A 27,147-nucleotide genomic window follows, 5' to 3' on the forward strand; every position below is an offset into this window, starting at 1 on the left:
TCTGTGTGATTAGCATAGTATCTCATAACCATAAAGACTACAGTATGGACGTGTCCTTGTGATTCCATAGTTAAGTTAAGGTTACATTACAGTTTCTACTCGGTGCCACCCACTGCAGGAGCCCCAGCTATAAGGGCAGGATTGGTTGTGGCCTGGACATTGCTACATCCCAGATATTCCCTTGTCATGCAAAAACCTAACTTGCACAGGAGCCAAGCTGGCCTTCTGCAGCCCCATTGTAGAGGAAACACAAGCTGCCCCTACACTGTGTTCAGCACTGGTGCAGGGATGAATTCCTCCCAAGGAGCAGATCTGTTGAGCTAGAAGGTAGTTTTAAACTTTTAACCATCTTTGTTTCTCTTTTCTGGACCTCCAATTTGTCCATATGTTTCCTGAAATGTGGCATCCAGAACTGGGCACAATACTCCAGCTGAGGCCTAATCTGCGCAGAGTAGAGCAGAAGAATTACCTCTTGTGTCTTACTTACAACACTCCTGCCAATACATCCCAGAATGATGTTTGCTTTTTTTTGCAAATATTATACTGTTCACTCATATTTAACTTGTGATCCACTATGATCCTCAGATCCCTTTCACAGTATTCCTTCCTAGGCAGTTTTGTATGTCTGCAACTGATTGATCCTTCCTAAGCGGAGTATTTCACATTAATCCTTATTGAATTTCATCCTATCTACTTCAGACCATTTCTCCAGTTTGTCCAGATCATTTTGAATTACAATCCTATCCTCCAAAGCACTTGCAACCCCTCCCAGCTTGGTATCGTCCGCAAACTTTATAAGTGTACTCTCTATGCCATTATCTACACAATTTGTGAAGATATTGAACAGAACCGGACCCAGAAGTGATCCCTTCGAGACCCCACTTGACATATCCTTCCAGCTTGACTGGGAACCACCGATAACTACCCTCTGGGAATGGTTTTCCAACGAGTTATGCACCTACTTTATAGTAGCTCCATCTAGACTGCATTTCCCTAGTTTGTTTATGAGAAGGTAATGTGATACAGTATCAAAGGCCTTACTAAAGTCAAGTATACCAAATCTACCGCTTCCCCCTATCCAAAAAGTTTGTTATGCTGTCAAAGGAAGCTATTAGGTTGATTTGACAAGATTTGTTCTTAACAAATCCATGTTGTTTCTTATCATCCTATTATCTTCTAGGTATTTGCAAACTGATTGCTTAATTATTTGCTCCATTGTCTTTCCAGGTACTAAAGTTAAGATGGCTGGTCTGTAATTCCCTGGGTTATCCTTATTCCCCTTTTTATAGATTGGCACTATATTTGCCCTTTTCCAGTCATCTGGAATCTCGCCCATCTTCCATGACTTTTCAAAGATAATCACTAATGGCTTAGATATCTCCTCCATCAGCTGCTTGAGTATTCTAGGATATATTTCATCAGGACCTGGTGACTTGAAAACATCTAACTTGTCTAAGTAATTTCTAACTTGTTCTTTCCCTATTTTAGCCTCTGATCTTACCTCATTTTTACTGGCATTCATTAAGTTAAATGTTCAATTGCTACTAAACTTTTTGATGAAAACTAACAAAAAAGTCATTTATTACTTCTGTCATTTCCACATTTTCTATTATTGTTTTACTCTCTTCATTGAGTAATGGGCTCCCCTGTCCTTGGTCTTCCTCTTGCGTCTAATATATTTGTAGAATGTTTTCCTGTTACCCTTTATGTCTCTAGCTAGTTTAATTTCATTTTGTGCCTTGGCCTTACTAATTTTGTCCCTACATACTTGGGTTATTTGTTTATATTCATCCTTTGTAATTTGACAATCCTTTCCTATGCTTCCACAGCACTGCATCAGCAGTACAGTCTCAATATAGGTTATCAAATATAGCAGAGAATGCTTACAAAAAAGCACCCCATTTTGTCAAAAAGTGGACTGCCCTGCTCTAAAAGGGGCAAAGCCCTGCGCAATACTTCCCCTATAAGTAGGCTCACCACCAGTTCCACCTTTGCCGGGACTATGTGGTTACATGTGAGGACAGAGTAAGAAAAGCGCTGGCTCAAAAATCCCCTAAACTTCCAGTGATCACCATCAAAGCATTCAGGTAGGGGAACTGAGGGATCCTGCTTGAGTGAAGGAGGTCCACCCTGAGCCTGGAGTGTGGCAACTTCTCCATAGGAATGAGCAAGTTGTTTGTGGAGCAACTGATCCTCTGCTGAAAACTGAGTCACTTGGGTCCACAGTGCTAGATTCCTGATCTGAAGTTAGTTAACTTGTTTCTGGAGGACTAGGGCCAAGGGGGAACTGCTGGGTAGCAGCAAGCCCTTCTCCTCCATTCAGGTACTATGAAGAGTGACGTCTAAGCAGGTCTTGGCAACTGTTAGGAACTGGGACATAGGTTGTCTGGCCTGATGGTCAGGAGTCAAGTCAAGGGTCAGAACTGGAGTCAGAGTCAGGAGTTGAGCCAAGGTTTAGAGCCAATGGTCAAGAGCAAGGCATAAGGTCAGGAACCAGAGATGAGGCAAGGATCAGACATAGAGAAGGAGCAAGACAGTAACTAGGAACGGAATGGGAGCAGAGCAGGAACTAGAACAAGACTGGATCCAGATTGCAGGAGACAAGCAAAGAGTGGGGTCCAATGTGGCAGCCACCGGGAGCCTACGCAGTTGCTCAGTCAATCCACCTGGGTCACTTTCTGGCTTAAGTAGTAGGTGCAAGCCAATCAGATGCCCCAGACCTTGGGTGTCTGACAGGACTTGCTGTGAGACCTGACCTTTCAAGATTAGTGAGGTGCTACTTTGTCTGTCTCCCTTGGTGGTGACAAGGGAGTGTCAGAGCCCAAGGTCCCCCACAGCACCAGGTTCTACACCCGTTGAAACTGACGACCCACATCTTTAGAACCTTACAGGATGTTAACACATTGGAGAGGTTTCAGAGAAGAGCCACAACCATGATTAAAGGATTGAAATATGTGCTTATCGTGGTAAGCTCAAACTATTTAGCTTAACAAAGAGAATGTTATGAAGCAATTTGATCCAATTTGTAAGTACCTACATGGGAACAAAAAGACGATAATGGGCTCTTGAATCTAGCAGAGAAAGGTATAACACAATCCAATGGCTGGAAGTTGAAGCTAGACTAATTCAGACTGGAAACAACGCACATATTTTTAATAGTGAGTGTAATTAGTCTTTGGAACAATTTACCAAGGGCCCTGGTGGATTCTCCATCACTGCCAATTTTAAAATCAAGATTGGATGTTATTCTAAAAGATCTGCTTTAGCTCAAACACAAATTAATTCAGGGAAGTCCTATAGACTGTATTATACAGGAGATCAGGCTAGATGATCTCAGTGGTCCCTTCTGGCCTTATAATCTATTAATCTATGAAAACAAATGGACAAGCCCTCTTCAGCACTCAATCCAAATAATGTATCTAGGTGCTGGAGATCTAACCAGGGGTAATGAAGGAAGAAATTCTTCCCCCCAGGCTGCAGAGTGGGAACTGGGCATCTCTGCAGCCACCACTGCAGCCTAAGACCCAAATTCAGAAAAATCCTTAAGCATGTGCTTAACTACAACTTAAGACAGATGGCTTTAAGTACATGATTCAACTTAAGCATGTGCCTAATTGCTTTGCAGAACTGAGGTTGAATTAGGCTCTGTGGCCCCAGAGCCTCACAGGGACAAGGTGGAAGGGGGTGGAAGAGAAGGGAGAATCAGAGGATTCACAGCAGTAGGAGATCTACTGATCCCAACCCATCCACAAATCAGCCCTGCACAACAGTATGCATGAATCCTTCACTGTATACACGAACTGTGCACCTTCTTGTACATGCTCTGTGGGCCAAATTCTGTTCTGCTACACCAGTGTAAATCTGGAGTAATTATTATCTGAAGAACTATTCTAGATTTCCTCTAGTGTAGCAGAGAAAAGAGCTTGACCGCAAGTCTGAGATTCTGTTATATATATGTCCTTTCAATCCCAGGTTAGATGTTTACCCTATTCAGAGTCTTCATATTCCCTTTCCTATTTAGAAATATACCATGGGTGGGTTAACTTTGTTTGCATGCATGGGTTCATAAATACTTTTAAAAAAATAATAAACATTTGTCCCCCTCTTGCTTACCGTGACCTTTCAGCTGTGAAATTGATATGAATGTAAAGTGGCACTTTGAGCCAAAAATAAGAGTACATGGCTTTAAATTTTCATTGCTCTATCCATTTTTGTCACTTAGATGAATCACTTTGTTGTAAAGATGAAATGATAAGATGGATACAGTTTGGCGAGCCCAGAAATTAAATGTGAGGGTATTTTGCAGTAATAACAGAGAAGCACCACAGGAGTCTCACATGAGGACTACAATGACAGAGTGTTTGTAATATACTCTTCCTCATTTTCCATTTTTATTAAAACCCAATTCTACTCCTAATTTATGCTAATGTAAATCAGGATGAACTTTCCTGAGGTCAATGCAATTTTACGAGTGTGAAACTTATGTGAGAAGAGAATTAGGCCTTTGGCAGAATAAGCGTTGTTCTTCTGTGTATCTAACACTACCACACCGCTCTTGACAACCTATTAGGTACTGCCTTGCAAAGCCATCACATACATTGTCATCACATGAGAACATACATCTGCTATCCACAGTAACTGAACAATAAAATATTAAGGGCCAGGTCCTCCACTGGTGTAAACCAGCAGAGCTACACTGACTTACATCATATTACACAGATGTAAATTTAGTGCAGAATGTGGCCTTCAGCATCTAAGCTCTTACTCAGAATCTAGTTAGAAGGATAATGGGCACCTGCTATTCTAAAGAAATTATCTTTATACTATTCTAGATGAGTAAGAAATAAAATAATATTACCTTACATTATATTTCAGTAGCTTTCAAACAGAAGAATGAGAGCAGAAGCTGCATTACATATCTGATCTACCTACCTACCTATATGGGCCAAATTCACACTGGTGGCAGAAAAAGGCACTAGTTATACTCCCCTGTACCAGGAAGGCTGATTGTGCTTCAAGGAGACTTTTACTCTTATTTTATATCAGCTTGTGCCCTCCTCTATAGATAAATTCATACTCTACTCCAGATGCAGCTGTACGTGTTTCAATTCACTCCAGATGCAGATGTATTTCACTGTTGGGAACAACTGGATAGATGAGGAGAGTTTCACTCTTGTTGTGTGCCATCTTTTGTCCTCCCCCACACTAAACTGGCCTCTACTTACCAGCTGTATTATATAGCCAGTTTTGTTTTTATTCGGATATACTGCAGTTTAGAGGGAAAGTATATATAATCACAAGACATCTAGCCATACCCAGAAAACATTACACTGCCATAATTCACATGATACAAATAGGGATGCTTTGTTAAATGAAACACATCAAAGAGAGAACAAAAAAAAGAATAGTAAAAGCTAATCAAAACTTCAGAAGATAAGGGCTTTCAAAAACAAAAAGCAAGTCCATATCAGCCAAATCAGCCCAGGTGGTTGTTCTTCCTTATGATCATGAGAAAATGGGGTGGTCTTTGAAACATATATCTCCAAGTTATGTACTTGCAACAATAGAGAATATGCATACAGGATTACCCCAATACACATTTGTCCCCATAATCTACAAAATGAGTTACTTAATATACAGGGAATATAAAAAAATAATTAATGGATATGGGCTGGAAAACTAGTATTTCTGGATGGGAAGTGGAAAAATAAACACATGCAAGGGGAATTTAGGCAGCTACAATGCAATTATCTGAGTTGAAATTTGGCCAGGACATGAAATCTATAGAAAAACTAGTAAGATTGCTGGTTTTAATTTTATTGAAATTGCAAGTTGCGCAATGGTTTAGTGGAGTTCCTTTGTTTTCTTTTTTCTAATAGATCAGAATAGAGCTGGAATACGATAGTTAAAACATAACAGGAGTAAACGCAACATTGTTCATCAGCAATATTATATATAACTTAAACAGAAGCAAATAATAAATATTCAGTTACTTTACTTTTAATACTAACAGTGATTAAATAAAGAGCAAAGCATATGCACACAATCCCAATGTAAGATTTTGTCTAAAGTTTTCATGCCTCTTTCTTTTAAGCAAAGAAATTAGAGATGGAAAAATCCCAGGAGATTATCTGACAATGCAAAATATTCTCAGCTGCTTTGCCTAGCCTGTTTTAAAGTATTCAGATGATGAATGACTCATTACTTTTCAGAAAAATAAGATCGGAACATCAACATTTCTTACTGAATACTAAATTGAACTATATTATACTTCTCTCCAATAATCTCCAATTATCCAAGTTAATTGGAGCACCTAACTTGGAAGCCATTATCAATACTAAAAGAATCAGTTCAGAAGAAACTAAGTTACATGGAAACAATTTCAATAACAAAAAAATTGTTTTATAACTCATTAATTATTGTTTTATAAATCATAAATCCTTTGCACTTATTCAGCAAATTCTACACTTTTGAGTGGGCAAGGATGCAGCTGATCTACATTGACCTGGCTACTGCTGGCTGAATTGTTATAACTATCAATGATTAATAACAATGTTTCTTTCATGAAAATACCGCAAAGCAAATTATTTCGCTCTCTTCTGCGACACTGCTGCCTCCTGGTAGAAAGAGGAAACAACCTGTTAATCCAGACTGGTGAGTGAAGATGCATTAATTTTAGCGACAAAAAACACTTATGGCAATTAAAAAAAAAATTCTTCTGATAGTTTTGTTAACTTCCATTGGCTGCAGGGCATTCTCACTGAACACCTAGCATGGTAAGCACTATGTTTTACACACTGCAAACCTTTAAAGAAAATTGGTCAAAATGGCTAAATCTTCTGCTACAGCATGGGCACAAAAATGCACCTACATATTGGGGCTGTACTGGCGGAATCCTACAACCTGCAGTCTCAATGGAATACAAACACATCTATCCATACACCACCTAATTTACTAATGCTGAGAGCTACTAGGGTTTCTTATGCCTACATCACAGTGAGCTCTCCTAAGCCTACAGGTTAATGATTCAGGAAAAGAGAGACCTGTCCACTGCCTTTTGACTTTCCAGTGAACCTTGACAACACCATGGCAGGCACCTTTCAAATGCTTCCCATCTCTGCCAGCAAACAGACTGCAAAGGGAGAGGGACACAGATGCAGATTCCAGCAGGTAGTTGAAATAAATTCTGCATAGTATACACAGTGAGGGTTCTCTCGTTCTGGGGTCGGTATGCCTAACATTGCTTCCCAGAAGCCAGACTCTTTTCTAGCCTGTATTCCCATATCGTAGAAACTTGCCTATGTCGGCAATGCCAAATTTTGCCTCCCAGTGCACAAAGGGGAGTAAATATCAGAGTTCGGGAGATATGTTTGTTACAGACACAACTTCGTCCCTTTATCTCCTTTGCACAGGAGCAAAGAACTTGGCTCATTAAAAGAAAATCAGCATAATTTGTGATTCATCTCATTTGTCACTTTTACTGCCTATCAGGCTAAGACTGAATTCCCGTCTGCTCAAGTTTAACCAATATATTTGTATAAGATTTTCAAAGTGCTTTCTGTAAGCTAGAGCCCATATTTTTTTCTCTTTAGCTGCGTTCTGCATTCTCTGTTGAGTAAAAGAGGGTGGTACAGAATATGTGCACAAAGCCATTGAAGTAGATAGGGAAAAATTACAGAACGTCAAAGCATCCTGGCAGTCACAAACCGCTCTAGCTTAACAGTAGACATCTGAACAGTTGGGTTCAGGAGTCATGCTCTGAATCAGCTGCAGTCCTGCGAGCCTCAGATGGTTCTGCAGCAGCCCTGGTCCCTATGTGAAAGGAATAAATTTCCATAATTCATCTGGATGGTGTAGTAAGGAGTGAAATGTCGGAGAACTAATTTAAATCTTCTCTTGTTTAAAAATAATATTCAAATTGCCATCAGCATCCTTCTATATAGCGGTGGCACTAGGCATAAGTAGACTAAGCAATTGCTTAGGGCCCCAAGAAGCTAAAGGGGGCCCTGATTTAGCATTACCCCCAAATGCTGTTCATCTTATTTAACATGGACTTTTTAACAAGCGGATTACTATGTGTGGTGTTGAGAATTTTTTGGTCTGTGGAGATAACATATTTTTAGGGGGTGGATGAAAGGTAAGGGGGACCTTACTGCTCAGGGCCCCCAAAAGGCAAGCATCACCTCTGTTTCTATAGACAGTGTAAGAAGCTGATTATTTCTTCACAGTTCTGGAGAATTATGTCATTTTACGATTCACTGTCTGTGTGTAACCTGATTTTGAACAGTAGCATGATGTAGAGCCGACGTGAGAACTAATGTGTTAGAAATTTTAAGAAGTGTGGCTTTCTCTGCATCTAGCTCTACCTGCTACCAGTTTGCAGACTGCAGTGAGCATTTAGTTATCCATACAAGACCCCATTCATCCTCTGAAAAAGAGAACTGCTTGAAGAATAAATTGGTCAGTTCTTTGTAATTGCAGGTAATTCCTGTGCCTCATATGCATACTGGTGATAGTGAAGTGAAAATCATTCTGACAGGCACACTCACAGGTAGACTAGCTCCCTTCATGAAACTTGTATTAAAGGTGAAAGCAATTAACCGGTGTGGATTTCTCTAGCAAGCTGAAGCCTCATTTCATGCTTGAACTGGTGATCACCAATGATCCTGTGCTTGTTCATCATTTTAATTAACTTCAACGCCTTGGGTTTTCCCCTCAGCTTTTAGTAGATGAACCTAATACTTCAAAAATTTGATTAAGTCTCCATGCCACTTAGAACTGAGGTACTAATTAAACTCAATCTTCCAACTCTTATTGGATGATCTCTCCTAGTGGAGTACAAGTATTTCATACAGTCATCTGGATAAACTTTCAATTAAAGCCTAAGAACCTCAAAATGTCATTGTATAAACTTGTTCCAAGTTTTTTTTTAAATTTTGTGCTCTATAGTATATTGATACAAACATACATTTTATTGTGGAAATATAATTTCAGCAGAAAATTGTAACTTGAAAATTAACAGCAGCTGGCCAAACTTTTGATTGAAAGGGGTATGAAGTTAGGTAGTGTTCATATGCTCTCAACCAATCCTTATCATAAGTACCCATCAGATTTATTTAAAACAGATTAACTCTAAAGATAGACATAGATTTCCTCCCCGCTCACATGCTGTTCTGCATCTGCTTCTCCCCTGGTACACTCCCACTCACAGCCTCATTTCCACTGCTCCTTCTTGGTCTCCTATGTGCAACTGTCTCTCTCCCCTGGACATACTTTCTAGCAGCTGTGTTCTCTCCCACACAGAGTGTCTCTCTTGATACTATGAAAGAGCAAGCCAACCATGTTAGGCATAAATGCTGCTACATTGAAAATTAAAAGCTATTTTCTATTTTTTTAAAAGCAATTTTGATATTCCCAATTTAGGTTTTTTAATGTATCTAAATAAAAAGTTAACATTTAAACCAAGAGCAACGAATGGAAAGTAGTCTCAATAGTTTTCAATATTAATACATTTAATGCATACATTTACCTATAAATATTACATAAATATAGAGATATCTAACAAACACACTGTTTTAAGAGGCTGTAATTCACAGTCAATATGTCACTCTCATTAACCACACGGGTCAGACTTTGTGAAGTTAGTACATCACAGAAATGATTTATAATTTAATTAAAATCTTTGAACTTTTCAGATATACCCCTAGTTCATATATTATTTACATGAACACTTCATATACATGCTCCCTTTTTTATTTTTACACTTTATGGGCTTGATTTTGGATCAAAAGTCAAGCCCACTGACTTCCAAAATTACATCTCTTCAGTTTGACTTGGAGTTTGGTTGTTTCAGTCCTGTTCCCAGTGGAGAGGCACCCACATCACAAAATTCGCCACTACAACTAGCCCCTAGTTGGAAGTCTCAGCAGAGAGGCTAATGACTGAATAAGCATGAAGACTGAACTACTTTGGTCCTCGAAGCAATTCCTTACAGATCACGGTTGAAGCATATGGGTTGGAAACTTGCACTGTCCCTGTCCTGGCTATAATATGCCTCTCCTGTGAAAAAATGGAAGCCTTCGGTCCCCAGGATTTTTGACCATTCACCAGTACAACAGGCACACAGAAAAATACAGTATCTGCTTTCTAAGCATTAAGAAGCAAAGCGAGCTACCATTCTAGAAAGAAACAGAACACGTGTGTGCTGTCAGACATATTACACTAAAAGAGAGTACGTTACTCTACATAAAACTTTATTTTATGTGTGCCAGGTATGGAAGCCTGAGCTTTCCCTTTGCTCATTCATCCACAAGCAAGGCACATGTTATATAGATTTTCATGACCCCAGGACAGTGACTAAGCATTTTAGGCCAATACAGACAAGCAAGGCTCAAAGGTTTTTCAACTCCTTTTCTCACTGGGATATAATTTTTGTGTAAAATCCCATCACACATACAGTTGATTTGCAGGTGGGAAGATGACTGCTGAGCATAATGCTGTTCCACACCAGTCACCTGAAGGTGTGAAGATGAAAGCTGTCCGCTTCTTAACCCAGCCCCTCACTTGGAGATGGAGTTCACCACCTTTTGATACTCCCAGCTCCCCTAGGCTCTAGAAACATAAACCCCTCATGTTTCTACACTGCAGTCCCATATTCAGCATCCATCCTTCCTTCTCTTGTAGATTTTTAATTCCTTAGCAACCCTGATCGATTTTTACTGAAATTTCTCTGCTATAGGTTAACCAAAGGAGAAAAAAATTAAACCTTGCCCTGTTTATATGAGGTTTCAAATAGAAAGTGGATTAACTTGCAATACAGTTTCAAACTCTTACCATGCTCCACAGGTTCAGACATACAGAGCCTGCCCGGTGTCTCATTTTCACTTGGTTCTTTATGTCCTATGGATATGTAGTCCAGTGCAGTGACTGGCTGAGACTGAATCAGATGCTTTGAAGTCTGCTCATCAGATTCCTTATTTGAAGCAGCATTAATAAATATAATCAGTTAGAAACCTCAGCATGACCACAGTGTAACAGATACTCTGATCTATACAACTGCTGGGTACTTGTAATGAGCAATCACTTTTTTAAAAAGGACTTTTTAATCATTTTTTAAAAATGGATCACCAGCAATTGTTATTTCTTAAAGTCAGATTAAACATCACTATTTCACTATAGACAGTGGGAAACAGAAACATATTGGCATACCAGAGAGAAGCTATTAAATGCTAAACAAAAAGGTATAATTTCTAGGATGCGCGGATTGACTTTTTCAAACTATCTTTGCTGCATATGTGATGAGCTGCAGAGCTGGTGCTAAACTGACTTATTTTCTCATGCAGATAGCTTCAGGCCAAATAAAAGCTTGCATGGGGAGACACTCTAGGACTTCCTTCTTACTAAAGGCTGGATGGAAAATTCAAAGTAATCTTCTTAACTAACTAAATAAAAGGAAGCAGCCCTACCAAAGTATGGTATTTTAGAGATTACAGTCTTAACACTATCTTGAAAATGAATTTATTTTGAACTATGACTTCAAGTGTGGGGGAAGCAGAAGCAGGCAGTAGAGTCCAAAATTTCAGTGCATATGTTTGGTTTTAAGAATTAGTTTAGGAAAAGGAAATGATGCCATGGGACTGATAAAGACATCCGTTGAAGTGCACCTGAGTTACTGAAGGAACTTTTTCTCAATACAGAACCAAGTTCGACTGAGTTTTCTAGATTTCTATGCACAACCCAAACTACATATCTGGGGACAGGATTTGGTCCACAATACTGTAGAAGTGTGAGAAACTGAAACTGTAGTTTGAGCGTATGTCTGAAATATCCTAAGGGTGAGTTCATACTTACATGAAGCACATCTATACTCAATTGCTGAAAGTTACGGGACCTCAGTTCTTGCATTCTTTTGAGGTTTTCTTGATATTTTTCTTCAGCCAGTTGTCTATAAATAAAGAGTACATTTATTCAATTTTATGTATCACAAATACCATGCAGGAGTTTCTACAAGGTACTACTGCTTATTACACATAAATGAATAAATGGAAAAGTACATTCTATCAGCCAGTGCTCAGGTGTGCACAAAGGGCCTCTATTTATCCAGCGGGTCTTGTGTGGATGCATCTAGCAGAGAGTTTAGTCCTTAGTTACAGAATTTATAAAATTTATCTTGCCTGCTTTGCATAAGAGTCATGAGGTACCAAATTGTTGGTTCTATACATGAACCTGGTCAACTCAGAAGAACTTAAATACTGTTGCCTTGATTCCACCAAGTGCTCCAGGGAAATTTTCATCCCAAGGAAAGAGAGGCAGTGTTTTCATATTCAGACAATTGTGCCAGATATTCCCCATAGGAGACTGTACAGTAACTCCTCACTTAACGTTGTAGTTATGTTGCTGAAAAATGCGACTTTAAGCGAAACGATGTTAAGCGAATCCAATTTCCCCATAAGAATTAATGTAAATAGGGGGGTTAGGTTCCAGGGAAATTTTTTTCACCATACAAAAGACTATATTTTATATATATAAATACACACAGTATAAGTTTTAAACAAAGAATTTAATACTGATACACAGGATGATGATTGTGAAGCTTGGCTGAGGTGGAGGAGTCAGAAGGTGGGATATTTCCCTTACTGCTAAATGATGAACTAGCAATTGGCTGACCCCTCAAGGGTTAACTCTCTCACTCTACAGCAGGAATGGAGGGAGATATGTGCATTCCTCTTTAAATACACTGCCTTGTTAATTAGATCCGTTTGCTGAGACCGTAGCTGCTGCAAGCTCCCTCCGTCCTGAGCCCTGGCATGTCCCCCCTGCTCTATGGAAGATGGGGTAAAGGGGTGCTGGGGGGAAGGGGACACTCTGACATGAGCCCCCCTCTTCCTTCCCTCCCTCCCGCACAGCAAGCAGGAGTCGCGGGGAGCAGCTCCAAGGCAGAGGGCAGGAGCAGCACATGGCAGTGGGGGGAGGGACACAGCTGAACTGCAGGAAGCTGCTGCACAGGGAACTTAGGGGAGCCGGGAGCTGATGGGGGGCTGCCAGTCCACCCTGGTTCCAAGCCCCACCAGCAAGCTGCAACGGGCTGTTCTTCCTGCAAGCAGTAGACAAAGCAGGCGGCTGCCAAACAAAGTTAGAAGGGAGCATTGCGCAACTTTAAACGAGCATGTTCCCTAATTGATCAGCAATGTAACAACAAAACAACGTTAACCGGGACGACTTTAAGTGAGGAGTTACTGTATTAGGCATATGCTAACTTGGCAAATCCTCTGGGCTCCATGGCTATGCTCTCTTCTCACTCACTTTTGGAACTGCACTAGCTGACTGCAGGTAGCCCACTTGAAATGGAATTGTATCTTTGTAATACCTCTACTTTCTCTCCCTGGTGCATTAGTACTACAGTATGCTCAGATATCCCAGAGTTGAATCTAGGCCAGTGTTTTAATTTCATGATTATGAATGGGTTTTGAAGATGACTATCCTCTTTATGCTACAAAAGAGATAAAATAAATGTATCTGCTGAAACATGAATTAAAAAACTGCCATTCTATACTGTTTCCTAATCCCAATCTACAAAATACTCAGTGGCTTCTGTAATCTATTATTTATGATTTTTTCTATACATTTGCAAATTGGCCTCTCATAGTTAAGAATATTATCAAAGATTTTAAGCAACAGCCACAAGTCGTAGCAGAGATGGTGAAATTCCAATAGCTGTTAGACAGTGATTGTGTTTCCAGGGAGAACAATTTCTACTGGTATGAGAATTCCTGTCCATATAACAGCATCATCATCTCCATTCCCAATTGTAATTTTAACCCCTCCCTTACACTAATTTTGATGTATGTCAAATAGGCAGAACAAATGCTGATTCAGAATTTTTTTCAAATTGGGATTTAATACCTCAGCTATTTTACTTGTTTGTAGTCTTTGTTGTAATCGGATGTCATTACTAAATTAAGATGCATGCTTGCTTTGGCATGACAAGACGAAGATGCTGATCCCAATGGTCATAAACAATTAACCACTCCATTGTACATTTATAAATAACAAAATAAACTAGAACTTTGAGAGACTGTTTTGAAGAGGATATTAACCTTGAATTTAAGGAGGTGGTGCATCTATGATTTTTTTTCCACCTCAAATAAAAAGAGTTGCAAATTTTTTACTGGTAAAAAAAATCGAGATCAGCAACATAATAAATTCTTTCTTATTTTATAGTGGAGCCTTCGCATTCAAACATCACTTCAAGGTCCTCCTCACGTTCCTCTCATGAAAAGTATTCACTGTATTTCAAAGATTCTCTCTTATGACTCATCATGGTCTTAGGAAAAACTCTCTACTTAGAGTTTTTATACCATGCCCATCACCATTGTATCTGCTCACTTAATAAGGCCATTACCTAACATATTTTCTTTTAGGACTATTAATTTTCTGCCCCTCTATGCAAATCCCAGCAGCCAAAATGACTGACAGTGTCCTCCAAACCTGGACTGTCAGTCAAAGCCAGGTGGCTGCCTCGTCAGAGTAGTGGCCTCAACAATTCATTTAAAAAAACCCCACCTTTTATATAAATGAATCCGAAAATTACTTACTCATTTACTTAGTAAAACAGGCGGTGTCTGAAGTAGAGTTTTGGGCTAATGCTCTGACTTTTCCCCCCGCTTCAGCAATTATTCTTATCTAACGAATGTAAAATCACCATTCACCCACCAGTAGCTGAAGAACCTGCATAGTGTCTATATGTCAACTGTTTTCATTCTTGCTTTCCTGGCAAATTGCACAGGTGAAGGAATGCATGGTGAAAACACAGTGTTAGTTATACATCTTACTTAAGCTTCTTTGCTTTCTCATCTGCAACATTTAACTTCCGCAGCCTCATTCGCTCTCTTGGGGTCATTTTCTGCACCTCAGACAGTTCCCGCAGAGTTTGCAAATGGATTTTTTTCTGCCTAAAAATAAAAGAATGCAAGCCTCTATTTATATAAAAATGTAAACAGCAATATTTAAATTACATCATTGTGATGCTGAGAGATGTTGACATTCTGAGTGTAATAATGAGGAAAGCATAGGTAATGTAATGGACTAAACAGAGATTTGCTTACTTACAGTAGTGTTATATCAGACTTATTTTCATTATAAAAGTATGGAAAATGCAGACCTATAAACCCAGAGCATTTTGCATGAACCATTTTAAATATTTCATAAGAGGATAGACCAGGGGTCGGCAATGTTTGGCATGCAGCTCGCCAGGGTAAGCACCCTGGCGGGCCGGGCCAATTTATTTACCTGCTGACGTGGCAGGTTCGGCCGATCGTGGCCCCCATTGGCCGCGGTTCGCTGTCCCGGGTCAATGGGGACAGCACATCCCTCGCCCGCGCCGCTTCTCGCCACCCCCATTGGCCCGGGACGGCGAACCACGGCCAGTGCGGGCCGCGATCGGCCGAACCTGCCATGTCAGCAGGTAAATAAACTGGCCCGGCCCACCAGGGTGCTTACCCTGGCGAGCCACGTGCCAAACGTTGCCGACCCCTGGGAGAGACAAAGTGAAATTCTCAGTACTTTATTCATACAATAATAAATATGGAAGCATACCTACAAAAGTTATAGTCTTGTCTCATTCAAGATACCACAAGCAGAAATTCTGCCTTTCAGTTTAAAATTAAAGCAACTGATAACAATACCAACCAGATTTTTTTAATAATCAATTTTAAACCAGTATAAAAGAAGAAAATGTTAATGCTCCTTTAATGAGCTTTTATAATAATCATTTACTTCCTTGTAAATGCTGTCTGCTGTTATTCACTACCTGGTCCCACAGAATAGTAGTGGTTTTTTCATGGCTCAAATGGTTTTCATAGATCTCCCCTGAAAGCTAAGCATGAATTACTAACTCACCTATTCCAGATCTCAACTGTAGCCATAAACACAAGAGACCAATACATGTCCTATGCTTGAAAAAACTGTACAGATCCCAGACTATTTTACAGCCTACAGTGATTATAAAAATGCAACTGCAGTCATACATTATGACTTCCATGTAAACCAAAAGTTTAGAGTATTGGAATTTATGGTGTGCAATATTAATTTCAAATTGTTACTCTTACTCTCAAGATTCAAGATTTAGCTTCTAAGTCATCATCTACTTTGATCATCTAAGAGCTTAATTTTATGTCCCAATAAATCACATAGTTCCCCATGGCCTATTATCTTGGGAAACATCAGAATGTTTACAATGCAGGTAGAGATATTTTCACCATATTTCTCAAATGTTGTCTATGGAGGAAAATATTAGAAGAATCTCATGGTATTGGGAAACATGACACTGAAGACAAAGACAAGAAGATTTCAGTTATTAAGCAATTTGGAACAAATCCTTCAAGAATGAATAATTTAGACATATTTCTTATGCATTATAACAGAGCTGGGATTCATAATACAAAAACCTCTGGGATAACAAAGCCATTTTTCTTCCAAGTTGAAAGCGAATTTGTAGAGCTTTATGTTTATTTAAATATTTAAATTTATGACTTGGGTAGAACTGCAGTAAACTATTATGGACTTTTATTAGAAAACATAAAGCTAGGCTGGGCTTGATATATAAACAATTCATGGAAAGAAAAAAATACACAGATGTAGAATGACAAAGTGGTTGGGAAGGATGTACATTGAGCAGCTACTGGCAAGGACTTCCAAAACTGAAATACAGCTTCAAGTTTATAGCAATTTAGGATTATACAGCCTTCAAGTTTAAATTGTTGTCCTTTGACTTTTTGAATGACAACACTTTCCAGATTTTTTTTTAATCTGTCTCTTTGGCATTTTGCTTAACAATTGCAATACAGATTTTTAATGATCTCATCCGAATTTTATTTAAAACCTTTATATATTATTGTAATTAGATTCAGACATATTATTTTCATACATATTCTGAAGACTTAACCCAACTGACTCAGAATATAGCATATTTCTGGGAGGGTTTATATTTAATGATAAGGGTTATTTAAAAACAAAAAACAGTTGCCTTTGATTTGAAAAGCTTAAGGATAAATTTTTAAACTCTGCCAAAAATAGATGATCTGCACTGTGCTGCATTTTATGGGAACTCTGGGCCTCTGAAAATAGAGATCATCACTGCCAAGAGAAACTGACTTTTCATATAGAACAAACATAAATGCAAGGAGAAAATCTTCAAAACTGTATGCACCTTTTCCTAGAAATGAGTGTTTGAAGAGCTCCACTGCATAAGGACACATATAAAAGGAATGGGTATTTATAGAAAGGTTTATCAAAAAGTAAATCGTTATTTATCACAGAAATCAAGAATTTCTCTATAGATTCATGCAAAGAACTTGTTAACACTTAGAACATGTTCCTTGTGTTGAGGAAGATCACAGACCCATCAGTGCTGAATGGATGCAACGGGTTACTGACCACAGAATAAAGACACTCTCGCTCTGTATATGGCAATTCTGTCCATACATAAAGTCAATTAGAAAGGTGATCTGTTTCAATATATTTAAACCAGATCCAATGAAACGCCTTTGGAACTTATTGTATTCCTTCAAAGGTAGGCTCCAGGTATCATCAGTCCATCCTGGAAACACTTGGAAATTTGGAGGTTGATTTTCCATTTTTCAGGTGTAACATTGCTCCCATAATAAGCTGCACCCACAATTCTTGGCCCCAAATAAATAACCAAGAAAAAGTGTGATTTAAGTTTAAAATGGAGTGTGCAGTTCAATGGAGGTGAAAAATGGTGTCCACAAAATGAAGGCCAGGACTGAAAATCGCATCCCTGATATTTCAAATACTTTATGCTTCAGTATGTATTTCAGCTAACACATTTCAAACACTTTTTGGACATTGAAACCTTGTCTGCATGTTGTGCCGATCACGTTTAGGAGCATAACTCTCCACTACCAAACAAACATATCTCCTCTGAAGAGCTATGAATTCACTCTTACATGAGTCCCATGACAAATCTGAGTAATAAATGTGAAGCAATGGGAGCTTCCTGTAATATTTTATGAATGTTTATGTCCATCTATTTGTTTGATTTGTATTATATTGCTTGTGATATGATTACAAGGGATAATAATAACTTGCACTTCTGTATTGCCTGTTATCTGAGGATCTCAAAGAAATTTACAAATAATTAATTAAGCCTCATAAAAAAACAGGAGGCAAGTAAGAGACGAGGAATGTGCATCACTTCGCCCAACTGTGAATTACTGCCACCTTTGTGCAGGAAAACAGCAGCTGTTTAATAGTGCAAAGCAATACGACACAAAATCTAGGGACAGGAAGTGAAGTGGAATGCCAGATCTAACTGAAACTGCAGGGGTAATGTAAGAAGGCAGAATGAAATTATCAGCACTGAAATTTGTGTTAATCATTGCAGTATTGTAGTTTAATACTGTTTAAATTAAATATCTTTAATATCATAGAATTATCTGATAGGTAACGTCCAATGCATATTAGAGTAAGATCCAATAAATATGATTACTATTAATTTCTCAATATAGTTAAAAGGCAACTACGATGATATTCTACAGGCCTGCATACTGAATATTAGTTTAAATGTTTATGTCTTCAGTTTGAAACCATGTAGAAAAAAAGCTTTGATATTACTGTAGTCACAAACTACACAATGCATAACTGAATCATAACATACTTCAAATCATGACCTAATTTTTCAAAAGGTACAAATCTGAGGACGACATGTAAAAATGTGCATTAACTTGTATTTGTGAGCAGGAATAATTTAATTACATGTACAACAGGTACTATATTTGCATGTAAAAATACCCTGTGTGCATGCACAATTAACCAATGTGTACATGCTGTTATGGATTTGCACATAGAAATAAGAATTCTTAGATCTCATACAGTGCTTTTCACCATAGATCTCAAAGCGCTTTAAAAATGTAGGTGTACATCAGCATGTGTATTTTTTAGCACAGATCCCTTTTAAAAAATTGGTCTTATGAGTTTAATTTAAATAAATGTTTAAAATATGAATGCATTTAGCAACTCTTTCCCTTGTAGTACTTTTTACTAATAAAAACACTGCAGTACTTACACAGCATTAACGATGCAAGCAGCTTCTTTCTGACAAATAAATGTCTTGTCTTTCAGAGCCATATTTGTGAATTTGCATTTGACATTCTGCTAAAAAAAACAACAGCAGCAAAACCAACAAATTATAGTAATGCAGTGACCCAACATCTTCATCTATGATCCAATATTTGGTACAGTCCCAATATAAAATGTTTTAACAACTTTTCTGTCCCTCTTCCCATAAAGCCTAGAAATAATATACCCTTTTGCAAGACTACAAAACAGAAAAGCAAGTTGTTTACTAGAATGTGTTGTTTTTCATTAAATATTTGGATACCTCTTGGCCATTGGCCAAGTGGAACAGAGTAGAGATTCCTCATACCTTCTCACCCCCAATGATCTCAGAAGTTTGCAATATATAAATGAATGTCTCTTTATTGCTTATAAAATTTCATGCTGAGCAGACTCATTCACCCAGTCCCCTTTCTAGAGGGTGTGGTGACAAGAGCTTTGTTTTCCCACCATCATTTGTAAAGAAAATTTCTATCTCAAATTTGCATGGATTCCTCTCTGAGGGCTTGTCTATACTTACCGCGCTGGTTCGGCGGCAGGCAATCGAACTTCTGGGTTCGATTTATCGCGTCTTGTCTGGACGCGATAAATCGAACTCAGAAGTGCTCCCCGTCGACTCCGGTAATCCTGCTCGCCACGAGGAGTACGCGGAGTCGACGGGGGAGCCTGCCTGCCGGGTGTGGACCGCGGTAAGTTCGAACTAAGGTACGTCGACTTCAGCTACGTAATTCACGTAGCTGAAGTTGCGTACCTTACTTCGATTTGGGGGTTTAGTGTAGACCAAGCCTGACTCATTTCTTCTCATCAAATGTTCTTCTATTTCAGTGCTTTTTTGCAACATACATATTTGTATGTTAAGTGTATGTCTATTGCTTTTTCACTTTAAATACCTGTAATTGTTCATCAATGTAGGGGATTTTTAGAATCTCTGCTGCAGATGGTCTCAGAGAAGGATCCTTGTTCAGCATGCTGAAATGTTAGAAATGAAATGAAGAAAGCTAACTCAATTATTTTGAAAATAATTGAACATATATAATAAGCCGGAGAACAACAAACCTGTGGAGGACTGTGTTCAGTTTACTTGGATATCTGTCAGGAAGAGAAGGTGTGTTGCCTTCCACGATTTTTAGCACAATAGACAAAAAATTGTGTCCGATAAATGCATGATCCAGACAGCACATCTCATGCAAAATGCATCCCAGTGACCTAGAAGAACAAAATAAAATGATGTAAGGAACTAACAAAGACAATATTTTGAAGTGGCATACCCAGTGACAATATAGTAACTATAACAATAGTGTCTGTAAAGAGCTGAAGTGTGTGTCCTTTTCTCTTGATGATAGGACACTTCGATGTCATACTGTTCTCTTCATCTGAAATAGTCTTCATTCAGACCATAGAATCATCTGCTACTGCTTAGCATTTGTAAAGCCTGTAGCCATTATCATTTCATTTCCACAGACATAGGCAGGAAAGTTAAACCACATTAAAAGTTATTATATAAATCAGCTTTTGTGTTCATTACAGTCAGTACTGGTTGTTTTAACCAGAAACCGGCAGAGAGGTGATGTTCAGATACAGATTCATTTAGGTTATCTTTGGGAGTTAGGTTTGAGGTCAAACCAGGACTAGAGTTCAGGTCTGGATTCAAAAGCACCTAAAATGGCTTCAAATGACTGAAAATTCACAGGAATGAGCGTTCTAGTGAGATTGCAGTCACCTAGGCACACATCCAAGCCTCATTCTTTCAGATGTTAGACCCCTTCCTTCCAGTTTTGGATTCAAACCAGAACCAAAACCTAAGTGGTGGGTTCATATCAAGAAATTCAAATCTGAATCCCCTTGAAAATTTTATACAGGGGGCATGAGAGAAAAGAATGTTTAAATGTGAGGTCCTGGCTCAGGCCCAGCTCCAATTTTAACCTATCAAAATCAAGAAGATGCTATGTGAACAGTGAATTTTAAATGGGTGCCTTGGTTTCCTCTTCTCCCACCCATTGCAGGGCTCTTCTTCAAGCTCCTAATGGAGCCAAAAGATCTCTAGATAGAATATATTTAGGACAAATATTCTGATACTGATATGACTTTTTGATGACTGAAAATGACCATTTGTGTCATTGATGTTGCCGCTGTTGTACAGTTGCAACAGGACTTGTGCAAAGTGTGCCATGTAAGGTGTCAATGGAAAAGTTATTTTTTGCTAAATAAGATCATCCTGTTTAAATTCATGTATCATCACTGTATCTGAAGTTATGAATATTGGCTATGTATCTATATCTCCATGCATCTGATGAAGTGGGTTTTAGCCCATGAAAGCTTATGCCCAAATAAGTTTGTTAGTCTCTAAGGTGCCACAAGGACTCCTTGTTGTTTTTGCTGATACAGACTAACATGGCTACCCCTCTGAAATATATCTCAAATGTGTTTGTTCCTGGGGTAACACCCACAAGGTAGTTTACATCCAGTCTCTCCAGCCCATTGTGAATGGACTATTTAAGCTTGGTGGCCTATTAAGGACACTTCACTCTAACAATGGGCCATACAGTAAATTCATCCCATCCAGTAAGTCTTCTTGTGGATGCTTCATCACGGATATGGGAAATGGCTGCCTCTAAGAGTCATCAAAGCATGTAAGGACATGTGATATGCTCATGTGACTTTGGACTCCATCTTAGGTCAGTAACTTTCCACAAACTGAGGTTGTGAGCTGTGTTAGAGTTAGTAAATTTACAGGCATATGGCAAAGGGTATAAAAAACCTCGGAGATATCTCCATTTTGCCTCTTTCCTGCCCTGATTCTCTGGACTGTGGATTTACAACTAAAAGGAGCATATTGCACTATAGACTGAGGACCTTCCAATCTTTTGGGAGTTAGCAGAGACTTTACAAGCCAGCAGTCTATAACATCACTGCTACAAACCTGATATAAGGACTTTGCAATTATTGTATGTATATGATCTATTAACCATTTTAAACTCTTTTCATCTTTTCTTTTATTAATAATCGTTTAGATTTTAGTCACTCAAGGATTGGCAGCAGTGTGATTATTGGGTAAGATCTGAGTTATATATTGACCGGGCTAAGTGGCTGATCTCTTGACATTGGAAGGACCCTATATTTGATTAAATTGGTTTTCAGTAACCACTCATTGTAAAGCCCAGTGTCTGGGTGGTGAGACAAAGGCTGGAATGCCTAAGGAGACTGCATTTTTGACTTATTGTTAACCAATGTGGCAAAACAGAACTTTACTTTTGTTACTGGCTTGGTATAATCTAATGATAGAATAACCACCAGTTTGGGGTGAGTCTGCTCTATTTTTCAGGAGTTTGTCCTGAATCTGGCATTCTCAGCTGTGACCCACTGAGATATGGTGACAGACTTACATATTAGATAATAATAACACCACTTTGCAATTCCACCAAGCATTCCCTCTAAAGACTTTAAACCACTTTACTATATGTGTGGGTAGAACTGATTCAAGCAGATACAATGACAGTCCAAGGAAACAACTATAGGAGTTATGACAAATTTCAGTTATTCACTTTTGATTAGTTAAATACAACTTTTAGAAAGCATATCTGTCCATCTTGCAATTAAAAATGAGACCAAGTTGTTACATTTTGGAGATGAAAGTGAGGCCCATGCTGTACGCATAATACAGACAAAAAAAAGAGGCAAAATATCAGGTACATGTTTCTCAGTGGTGCTTTCTAAAACTGGACCTTAGTACAATTGGTCCAAGCTTATCAGTAGTGGGTGCTTAAAGTCCAGTTATGCTCACTCCATATTTAAAAACCTAAATAAGTGCCTGATTTTCAAAAGTGTTGGGTACCTAGCAGCTCCCATATCCCCCCAAACAATGAATATTAATACAGTAAAGAAGTATTTATGCTGATAGTATTTTCGAAGGTCAAACTAGGAGACATGACAATTGTTACATGAGGAAATGTTCTCTCAACGCAGGTACACACACACATGCACACATTATACACAGAAGTGCACATACACATGGTATTTGAAACTGTTAAACAGAAATGGTAGCAGGCAGTGGGAAGGAAAAGAAGGGAGAATCCCAGTCTGACAGACCATGGGTTGCAGCTGGCTTTTGCAGATACAATCTGTTTTGAAGACTACAGATTTTGGCATCTGAAATCGCTTAAGGTGCCATCAGGAACATAAGATTTGCCATATCAGGTCAGTGCATTTATCTATTTAGTCCAGTATCCTACCCTCACCTGAGGCTTCAGGGTAAGATGAAAAAGACACCCTCAGCTATTTGTGCAATGCTGCACATGGGGAAGGGAAATCTATTCCTGATTACCATAAGCAATCAGATTATGCCCTGAAGCAGATCATTTGATTACTTTTATAATCTTAGCTGGAATAGCTACTAATATTATCCAGCCAGAGCTTTGGTTTGATGACCTTCTGTGTTAGTGAAATTTATAGGTTTGCTAGTTGTGTAAAGTACCATTTCATTTTTGTAAATGTGATGCACATTAATTTCATAGAATGGCCCCTTATGCTCATATTATTTGATCACATAGAAAAGAGAGCCTGATCAGTTTTCAGTATACCTTTCACAATCACAGTCAACATCCCTCTGATCCTTCTGCTTTGCAGAATAAATAATCCAAGCTTTGTCAGTCTTGTCTTCATATGCAAGCATGGTTGTATTTTTAACCCTTTGTTGTTGCTCCTTCTGTGGAACTTTCCAACCTCTGCTACATTGTTTTTAAGGTAGTGAGGCCAAAATTGACATTTCAATTAAACACTCAAAAAACAGAAAATCAAAATTCCAGTAACTTTGTGGAGCACTCTATCAGCTCAATAGCACAAGAAATTCTGAATAATAATAATTTCCTGACATAGTTGTCTCTTCCTAGAAAAATATGTATAAATTATTTATTGTAACCTTCTCACCCAACAATTGTAAGCTCTTCAAGACAGGGTCTGCATCTTCTCATGTGTTGTGATAGTGCCTTGTACCATCCTGATTGGTGCCTCAGGATAGTAAAAAATTTTATTATTATTGTCCAGAGTTTTCATTATAGAAGCAACCAAAACTAGATAAAGTAAATGCCTCTTGGGGATGTACGATTGATAGTGTCAGTAGAATATTTTCTGTAATAGTTTATCCCTTTTTAAATGTACCCACTATGACATTGGGCTCCATATGATTTTATGAAAATATGTTAATGAGTATGAATATAATGAAACTGGAATATGGTTCATGCAAAAGGTCTCTTGTAAGGTATTGCAAAGCTTATAATCCACTGAGTGTGGTCATCCTATTTGTATAAATGTATAATTCTTGTATAGGAAACTAGAAATATGAAATATAACTCTGAGGTCCTATTGTAATTATGCAAAGTGTGGGCCATTAATGGTGGTTTGGAATCTTGATGGCTCCCATCAACTAGGGCAATTGGTTGTAAATGGCTCTGTTTACTTGTAAGCCTTCCTGTGTCCTGTAAGTCAGTCTGGAAAGAATGGAAGCTTGGGGTCTCACAGGACATGTGACCATGTCAACTGGTACTGGAATCCATTTTAAACCTGGTGCTTTTCCATTTAGAAGGAGGGGTGGGAACCAAGAGAGACAAAAGATTCCCGCCTTGTGCCAAAGCTATATAAGGGGGTGGAACAAAACAAAGGAGGCTGAAGTCATGAGAAATCCCCTAGCTACCATCTCAGCTGGAACAAGGACCGTACCAGAAGAAAGGATTGGGCCCAGATTAGAAAGGAGTCTAGTCTATGAAAGAAGCTTATTGGAACATCTCTGAGGGTGAGATTTAATTGTATTCAGTTTCTTAAATGTATTAGGCCTAGACTTGCATTTTTTGTTTTATTTTGCTTGGTAACTTACTTTGTTCTGACTGTTATTAGTTGGAACCACTTAAATCCTACTTTTTATACTTAATAAAATCACTTTTGCTTATTAATTAACCCAGAGTAAGCAATTAATACCTGGGGGAGCAAACAGCTGTGAATATCTCTCTATCATTGTTATAGAGGGCGGACAATTTATGAGTTTACCCTGTATAAGCTTTATACAGAGTAAAACGGATTTATTTGTGGTTTGGATTCCATTGGGAGATGGGTGTCTGGGTGATAGAGACAGGAACACTTGCTAAGCCGTTTTCAGTTAAGTCTGCAGCTTTCGAGGCATGGGTCAGACCCAGGGTCTGCTTTTGCAGCAGGCTAGCGTGTCTGGCTCAATGAGACAGGGTTCTGAAGTCCCAAGCTGGCAGGGAAAACGGGCTCAGAGGTAGTCTCAGCACATAAGGTGACAGTCCCAAAGGGGTCTCTGTGACCCAACCTGTCACACCCACCACCTTGTTTGCTTGTTTAATTAATTCTGTGGACATTTTCATTGAGCTAGCCATAAAAATCACTGTCATTTCCATCAGGGACAGGCATGCAAGTTCAGAACTCATTAGCTTTTATAAGCAGCACAGAGTAGCTGATTGCCAATATGCGTTATATTTATCAAAGTTACATTTCATCTGCCACTATGTTGACCAGTGAGCCCCAATGTTTAAAGCATTTCAAATTTCTCACAATACTCTACAGCAGTGGATTTCAACCTGTGGTCCATGGACCTTTGGGGTTCCGCAGACTATGTCTAAGATTTCCAAAGCGGTTCACACCTCTCCAAAATTTTTTTGGAGTCCGCAAATGAAAAAAGGTTGAAAACCACTGTTCTACAGTTTTTAGCAGATATCCTCCAACATGCTGGGATTTGTGTAGGGGGAGTTCAGTAAACTCAAGACTAAGGGTTACAAGAAAATAACGTACTTCAGTAGAGTACTTAAGAAAAATATTTATTTTATTTATCTTAGGAAATTTAAAAACAAACTATCTCTGCAGCTCTAAAAGGACACAATCCAAGCAATGAACTGTGTTTTATATGCTTCCAGGAACTGTCACTATTTTCCAGAGTGTGGGTGGATTGTCAATTAAAAGAGGATCATTTATTTTAGGCTAACTAACGAACTTCCTTTCAATATAAAATTTCCAAAACATTCACGTACATGAGGCAAATTCAAATAACTAGAAGAAACATTGGAAGACTATTATTAGTTAAGTGGGTTTTATGTTTTATATTTATTTAGAGCCAGGTACCACAAATGCTTACTCAGGTGAGTAGACCTATTTACTTCAAGGAGATTACATTTGATATTAAGGACTAGTTGTGTGATAAAGGTTTGCAGGATTAGGCCCTTTAAAAAGTTGTATGAGTTGAACCCTTACATTAAACTAAGTCTTAAGGAAGTAAAACAGGCTTTTTACATATACTGGTAACTATTTATTATAAAAAACGTTTTTAATTAGCCTGGATTTGTATTAATCTAGTTATAACTGTCTATAATTTCTACAGTAGAAAGCAATTGCAAATCTTTTAAAATTCAAAATTCTGTGACAGAACCACATCTTTTGAAATTTAGATACTGTCCTCACACTCAACTAATGATGTAGCATAGCTGCCAAGCTTACATTTCTTGATGGGACATTTCTCTACCCCCTTTTCATCTCCCTCCCTCTGAGGAGTTTTGGGGTAGGGAAGAAGGATCCCATTCACCCTGGCACACCTCAGAGGAAGGTGGATGGACAAGAGTCACAGACAGCTAGGGAGAAGTGGGGAAAGCCAATAGGTACTAAGATACTGAAGTGACATTAGAGTAGGATTGCCACCTGTCCCGGTTTTCCCAGGATCATCCCTTATTTTGAGGTAGCTGTCCTGGGAAATCTGTAAGGATGCTCAGTACACACACCAGCTTTCCCAGGAAATCTGTCAGTGTGCTCAGTATACACTGTCAGATGTCCAGTTTTATGGGCTCAGGATCATCCTGGATGTCCCATTTTTTTGTACCTCAGAGGTGTCAACCCCTACCTTGCAGGGGGCTTTTCTGGGAGCAAAGGAGCCTGAGGCCTGGGGTTTTATAGCCTGAGATGGGGAGTGGAGATGGGGAAAGGTGGCAAGAGAAGAAGCCAAAGCTTGGAGTGGCCAAG

The 27,147-nt window shown here is 38.7% G+C and overlaps 1 protein-coding gene across 5 annotated transcripts in view; it reads right to left on the reverse strand.

The window, feature by feature from the left end:
* Positions 1–27,147, reverse strand: part of NEK11 (NIMA related kinase 11) — a 176,090-nt gene that overhangs the window by 65,316 nt on the left and 83,627 nt on the right. For 4 of the 5 annotated variants that reach the window (XM_054019727.1, XM_054019723.1, XM_054019726.1 and 1 more), the window contains 6 exons: positions 20,191–20,340; positions 20,025–20,103; positions 19,085–19,173; positions 14,832–14,951; positions 11,851–11,944; positions 10,834–10,972 (listed from right to left, as the gene is read on the reverse strand). In XM_054019727.1, the coding sequence (XP_053875702.1) occupies positions 10,834–10,972; positions 11,851–11,944; positions 14,832–14,951; positions 19,085–19,173; positions 20,025–20,103; positions 20,191–20,340 (671 nt within the window). The remainder of the gene's footprint in view (positions 1–10,833; positions 10,973–11,850; positions 11,945–14,831; positions 14,952–19,084; positions 19,174–20,024; positions 20,104–20,190; positions 20,341–27,147) is intronic. The other variant, XM_054019724.1, reaches the window with a different exon arrangement.

Source organism: Malaclemys terrapin, chromosome 2 (assembly GCF_027887155.1).
Source record: "Malaclemys terrapin pileata isolate rMalTer1 chromosome 2, rMalTer1.hap1, whole genome shotgun sequence".
NCBI lineage: Eukaryota > Metazoa > Chordata > Testudines > Emydidae > Malaclemys > Malaclemys terrapin.